The sequence below is a fragment of the Rhinopithecus bieti genome, unplaced genomic scaffold, assembly GCF_001698545.2.
Source record: "Rhinopithecus bieti isolate Rb0 unplaced genomic scaffold, ASM169854v2 scaffold_14454, whole genome shotgun sequence".
Lineage (NCBI taxonomy): Eukaryota > Metazoa > Chordata > Mammalia > Primates > Cercopithecidae > Rhinopithecus > Rhinopithecus bieti.
Genome location: NW_016808228.1, coordinates 499,851 through 506,794, shown reverse-complemented (window position 1 = coordinate 506,794; position 6,944 = coordinate 499,851). Strand labels below are relative to the sequence as shown.

The following is a 6,944-nucleotide window of genomic DNA, read 5'->3' as shown; positions in this document are numbered from 1 at the left end:
AAAAAAAAAAAAAAAAAAAGACGAAGTCTTGCTCTTGTCGCCCAGGCTGGAGTACAATGGTGCAATTTCGGCTCACTGGAACCTCCACCTCCCGGGTTCAAGCGATTATCCTGCCTCAGCCTCCAGAGTAGCTGAGATTACAGGCATGTGCCACCACGCCCAGCTAATTTTGTTTTTAGTAGAGATGGGGTTTCACCATGTTGGCCAGGCTGGTCTCCAACTCCTGACCTCGTGATCCACCCACCTCAACCTCCCAAAATGCTGGGATTACAGGTGTGAGCCACCGCGCCCAACCTCCATTGGAACATTCTAACACACACTTCAAGGGACCAGGACTCTGGCAACGCAGGCCCTCCCCTTTAGGACCCCAGAGTGAGGGGTTGTGGGCACTGTGCTAGAATTCTTTGACAGGGTCCGAGGAGGAAAGTAGGGGCTACTGAGACAGGATCTACCTCCACCACAAGCCCAAAAGCAAGTTTGTGTGGATTAGAAAATGCCCCTTTCTTCAAGACCCTTAATGCCATCTTCCGGAAAACTGTCGTGACTTCCAGCAATGACTGTGATTTCAAATATGAGCGGCACCCCCTGGAGTTATGCAGTGTGTGACATGCACAGTGGGAGACTTAGCCCTGCAGGACTCTCGGTCCCAGGGCAGGGACAGCCCTAGAAGCTGGTCTTCCTCTTTGAGGGTCAAATAAAACAGCCTCAACATGAAGATGGGATAAAAAGCAGGACACCTGGGAGAAATGGGGAGCCTGGGATCTTGGGGACAGGGGCCAGCCCTGCACACTCTCCAGTGAGTTCAGGGGATCCCCCAGGGCCTAGGCCTGGGACCAAGAAAGTGTCATCCAGCTGTCCTGTCTTTATGCTCTCCCGGATCTGTGGTGTCTTTGGGGCGGGGCTGGGGAGGTCAGGGAGCGGGAAGGGGGGTTGGCTCCCTGCCCTGCTTGGGAGAGCTGTCCCTGACTGTCCTAGAGAGAAAGGACATCATAGACCATTGCCGCCACCTCTTTGCTTGGGACACAGGCATCCCAGTAGGATAGTGGAGAAAGTGGCTTTGGGGTTGGACCCAGGCTCCAACTGCAGTCCAGCCACTTAAACTAGCTGGGTGGCCCTGGGCAAGTTTCTAAAACCCTTGTGGCCAGGCATGGTGGATCATGCCTAATCCCAGCACTTAGGGAGGCAGAGGTGGGTGGATCACCTGAGGTCAGGAGTTTGAGACCAGCCCAGCCAACATGGTGAAACCCCGTTTCTACTAAAAATACAAAAATTAGCTGGGCGTGGTGGCGGGCACCTGTAGTCCCAGCTACTCGGGAGGCTGAGCCAGGAGAATCAGTTAAACCCGGGAGGCGGAGATTGCAGTGAGCCAAGACCATGCCACTGCATTGCAGCCTGGGACACAGAGCAAGACTCCATCAAAAGAAAAACAAAAAACAAAAAACAACAACAACAAAAAACCCTCCTTCTCTGAGTTTCAGATACTTCATCTAGCAAGTGGGAGAATGGAACTGCTTTTTAGGATTACAAGGGATAAGGCAGTACTGGACCCAGGGGAGGTACTGGATAAATAAATGTATCTTTTCTTTCCCAAGTCCCTGGGATCCATTCCCTATAATGCCTGGATCCCGTAGGCCGGCCACTGCCCCCACCCCCAATTCCTTCCATCCACTTCTTCACACTTAACCAACTACCTCCTGCCTGCAAAGAGGGGACAAGGATTTCCAGCCCCAGGGCATGTGAGCATTCTAGATTCACCTGCACCCTCTGTTCACCCATCCCCAGATTCAGGGACTGGTCAGGCGTCCCCAACTCCCTCCCTGTGATCCAGGCACTGAACATCTCAGCCCACCTGCCCTCTTAAGAGGGAGGTCCCAGGCCACTGGGACCCTGTTCTGCCAGCTCTGTGCACACCAGAAAGGAGAGGTGGAGTCTACACATCCCATTCCTAGGGGGCAGGGGGTGGCCCAACCCAAACCCGCCGGCTTGGCAGGGTGTGGCTTGAGGGGCTGGGCTGGGACAGATCCCTAAGAGCCTTGGAGCACAGCAGGGTGAAGTGGAGGCTGGGAACCGGACTGGTCAGATTGGGGTGTGCAGGGAGGGGGTGGGACGGAGAGGGGTGGGACAGAGGAAGGCAGGGAGGGAGGGGACGGGAAAGACGGAGGCTTCAGGAGGTTGAATCCTCTAAGACAGAGACAGCAGGAGGCTGGGCTGTGAACTCAACAGGGGTGGGGGAGGGACAGGGAGTCCTCTAGCCAGGGAACCTCCCAAGTGGGAGAGGGAGAGGGCGGGAAACGCTGAGAATAGCAGTGATGGGGGCAGGTGACTCTCCCAACCCTGGCTGACCTCACACCTGGCACATTCCTGAGTGGGAATGGGGCGTGCAGAAGCCACCGTGTCCTGCCCAGCCCCGCCCAGCCCCGCCTAGCACTGGCACCCTTACCCTCCATCACACCAGCTCCTGGCCACCCCCTTTGCCAGGTCCCTATCCTCCCCAAAGCTGCAGGACCCTGTCAGTGGTGGGCTTGAGTACCTGATCCCAGCGAGCGGCCCCGGATCTGGGGAGGACAGGAAGGAGCAACTCCCATCTGGAATAGGTCCCTCAGGCACCCACTCACCCACTCTCGAAGCCCCACCCCCAATTTCCTTCTAAGCAGGAAGTCCCTCCCCTTGAAAACCTCCTACGGGAAGTCCCACTCCTCCCTCCAAAAGAAAAACGGTGACTCCCCAGCCCTTCTGCCCGCTTCCTATCAGTCCCCGGCCAGAAGCAGGCAGCCTGGCTATCTCTGACTCACGATTCTGGGCCTCCCTTTTCAGCTTGCTGGCTTTCTTAGGAACGGTGACACCTGGCCCTGAAAATCCACCCAACAGAGCACTTTCCCCTAAAGGGTGAACCCCAGAAAGTCGCTCTCTGCAGTGCCGTCCCTGCCCCTTTGCCATTCCTAGCTCTGACTCTGTTCCTAGCTGGCTCATCTTAGGGACTCGCTTTCTCGGTTCTAGAAATCCTAGGATCCTAAAGTAGACCCTGTGGGCTATCAGGATGTCACAGTCCATGCATGCTGTTAGGGAGTCCTAGTCCTTTGTTAGGAGAGGAAGAGGGAGATGGAACTGAGATGAAACTGATTTCTATTCTTTTTCAGTTCTTTTTTTTTTTTTGAGGCGGAGTCTCGCTCTGTCACCCAGGCTGGAGTGCAGTTGTGTGATCTCAGCTCACTGCACCCTGCACCCTCTGCCTCCCGGGTTCAAGCGATTCTCCTGCCTCAGCCTCCTGAGTAGCTGGGATTACAGGCACATACCACCACACCCGGCTAATTTTTGTATTTTTAGTACAGACAGGGTTTCACCGTGTTGGCAAGGCTGGTCTTGAACTCCTGACCTCAGGTGATCTGCCCACTTCAGCCTCCTAAAGTGCTGGGATTACAGGCATAAGCCACCGTGCCCAGCCTACTTCCTTTATATATACGTGTGTGTGTGTGTGTATATCTATATCTATATATATGCTATTTTCTTTCTTTGTTTGTTTTTCTTTTTAGAGATGAGGTCTCGCTATATTGCCAGGGTTTGGTCTTGAACTCCTGGCCTCAAGCAGTTCTCCTGCCCGGGCCTCCCAAAGCACTGCGAGTACAGGCGGGAGCCACTGTGCCCCGGCCTGATTTGCTATTCTGTCTAGAGCACGCATTTGCCAGTGGGTTCCTGGGGTTGGCCAGATGATCTCTAAATCTGCAAGAACTCTGGAATCTGACAACAATGAGTCCCTTCAGACTCTAAAAAAGTCTGTGACCTGACAGTTCTGAGCCAGGGAGTCCCACCCAGCCCTCTCCACAGAGAGGGAGTGGGTCCGAAATCATCTGTGTGCAGTGGTTATGCCCAGGCCAGGTTTCTCTGTCTAAGAGTTCCTCTCCAAGTTCAACCTGGGGGAAGGATGCCTACCGGGCAGTTTCTCACAGCTATCCCAGGTGCTGGGCAGGGAACCTGAACCCCATGCCCCACCGCCCCACGAAGCCCACCTACCTATCATCATCGCTGTCTAGGTGACCACTGATGGCCAACATGGAGTGGGCCAGGCTGAATTTCTGAGCTGCTACTGCTCCGAAGGGGTCTGGAGATTTGTGAACCAGGCTGGCGTCATGGGCGAAGTAGAGGGCCGGGGAGCTGGGGCGAGAGTCAAGTGGGGGCACCTGGAGGCGGAGAGGTAGGAACCATCACGTGAAAAGAGAAGAGAAAGGAACCAGCTGCCTTACAACTTGTCTATTAGCCTTCCTCCCTCTCCACCTTTCCACTCCCTTTGGAGGACCCAGGAGTCCTGTCCCCGCAGCCCCTCCCTCCTCCAGCTCTGGAGAAGGCATTAGGCAGGTACAAGAAGCAAGAAATGGGTCAACCTGAGGAATGGGAGGAGTGGTGTATGGGACATTAGAGAGGGTCTCCCGAGTAGGAGGAGTGGGGGACTGACGGAAGAACCGAGAATAGACTCCAAAGTCCCTGCTCCCCCTGGGCTGGGACCCTAAACAGAGGCTACTCAGAGTGTCTGCCTTCTTTTATGTTTTATTTTATTTGTTTGAGACAGTCTCACTCTGTCAGCCAGGCTGGAGTGCAGTAGCACAATCATGACTCACTGCAGCCTCGAATTCCTGGATTTAAGCGATCCTCCAGCCTCAGCCACCCGAGTAGCTGGGACTACATGCGTGCACCACCGTAACTGGCTAATTTTTTATTTTTTGTTAACACAGGGTCTCAGTATGTTGTCCCTGCTGGTCTCAAACTCCTGGGCTCAAGTGATCCTCCCGCCTCAGCCTCCCAAAGTGCTGGGAGAATAAGCCACCACTCCCAGCCTGTGCCTTTGCTGGAGTCTCGCTCTGTCACCCATGCTGGAGTGCAGTGATGTGATCTTGGCTCACTGCAACCTCTGCCTTCCGGGTTACAGTGATTCTCCTGCCTCAGTCTCCTGAGTAGCCGGGACTACTGGCGCCCGCCATCACACCTGGCAAATTTTTCTATTTTTAGTAGAGACAACGGGGTTTCACCATGTTGGCCAGGCTGGTCTTGAACTCCTGACCTCAAGTGATCTGCCCGCCTCCGCCTCCCAAAGTGCTGGGATTATAGGTGTGAGCCACTGCACCCAGGCTGCCTTCTTAGAATGACTCCAATGTCACCTCTTAGAGAGGTATTTCCCCATTATTCATTGGTCCACTGAACTGTTTCATTTTTTTATAGCACCTAACATTATCTAAAATTAAAGTATTTATTGTGTCTCTCCCCGGCTAGAAGGTCAGTTTGCTCAGTAGCTATTTGTAGAATGAATGGATCCTCAGAAACTGCTCCTCCATCCACTCACCCACCCCTCACTCTCGCCTCCCCTCTCAAACTTCTCGGACTCAGGTGGAATTCTGCTCCTGTGCTCTGCCCTGGGGTTGGCGGGGGCTGCTTGTGGAGCTGGGGGGAGGCGGAGCCTGGGCGTGGACCTGCATAGCCCAACAGGCGCTGGGGCGGCAGCAAAAGGGCGGGGGCCACAGGAACATGACAAGACGCCTCTGTGAGGCCCCGGGAGGCCCCAGCTTCTCAGAAAAGCCAAGAACAGAGAGTCCAGGGTGGTTAGAGGGACAGAGCAGAGGAAGGGGGCCCAGGTGGTGTCCCCTGGCCATTCTCCACCACTCCCCTCTGTTAAGAGGGAGAAGAGGCATGAGGGGATGTGGAAGGGAGACAGACTTTTGGGCAGGGAAATAGCAAAACAGTTACGAGCAAACAGCAGACCGTCAGGAGGTGGGGGAAAGCTGGGGAGTAGGGGCACTGGAGAGAGACAGGCAGGGTCTGTGGCCCCAAAAGAAACTCAGGCCAGGCTTAAGGACAGAGAGCAGGGAAGCTGGAGGCCAAGGGGGTTTGCTTTGGAAGAGTCTGGGGACAGGACAGGAAGAGAAATAGCATCTTCTCCCCTGGGGTGGGTGCTGAATGCAGGAGTTCAAGAAGAGTTGGGCGGGGAGGGGGTGGGGGGTGGTAGGAAGGGGCGTCACGAGAGACGTGAGCTTGAGGCCAGGAGGGGGTTGGGGGGAGCCAGTCCTGACCGGTCCTGACAGGACCCAGACATCCAGTCCCAGGTTATTTTTATACTGTGGTTTGTGCCCAAGGCCAGAAAGGGGAAAGAGTTCGCATCCTCACACTCCCTGCCTTTCCCCAGCCCTCCGAGGTGTTATATTCTCCCCACAGGACAGAAGTATCCCACCCTCTTGTCTCTGGCTGCTCACCCCCACTACGGGGACCCAGGCATGCTGCCCCCTCAGCCTGAACTTGTTCCTCTTTTGGAGACAGGAAGGAGAAAGAGTATGAGACTGAACTCCTTCTGGGGCTTTTCTCTCCCACTCCATGGTGGTCACCCTCGAGTTATCAATCACAGAGAGGCTCAGATGGAGGGAGTTGAGACAGACAACTGGGGGGTGAAAAGGATCAACCAGCAAGCCCCCTCCCCATCCCTGAGAGGTGTTCTCCCCACCCAATTTCTCAGTGACACTTGGCTTACAGCAAAGCTGGAGGTAGGACTCAGATGGGTGGCTGGGGGAAAAGAAAGACCCCTACATTCAGGACGGGGCTGCAGTGCAGAGACTAGCAGCGCGCAAGGCCTACCTTTTACCTTTCCGCCCCAAATCCTGGCAGCTCCTCCCCCAGGGACCCAGCTACCCAGCTGGGGCCTCCACCCTCATCACCTAGAGGCAGAGGGGCTGAGACCAAGACAGAAGAAGGCCTGGTGAGGGGGCCACATATGCTATAGGCTACATGAAGACCAAGACAGAGAATCAGAGGCCAGAGAGAAAGAGAGAGGGTGCAGAAAAACAGGGAGGAGGCTGAGACAGAAAATGAAGGAGGAGGAAGGGGCTTCAGAGTAACCTGGCAGGCACAGAGAAGAGGGCTGTCTGATCTGATAGACAAGTAATGGAGGAGGGGGAGGGGAGGGGAAGGGG

At 55.2% G+C, this 6,944-nt stretch overlaps 1 protein-coding gene across 1 annotated transcript in view; it reads right to left on the bottom strand.

The window, feature by feature from the left end:
* TSC22D4 (TSC22 domain family member 4) overlaps window positions 1–6,944 on the bottom strand; it is a 16,927-nt gene that overhangs the window by 4,004 nt on the left and 5,979 nt on the right. The window contains exons 2-3 of the mRNA XM_017885958.1: window positions 5,330–5,456; window positions 4,009–4,199 (exon numbers count right to left, since the gene is read on the bottom strand). Coding sequence (XP_017741447.1) covers window positions 4,009–4,199; window positions 5,330–5,456 — 318 coding nt within the window. The remainder of the gene's footprint in view (window positions 1–4,008; window positions 4,200–5,329; window positions 5,457–6,944) is intronic.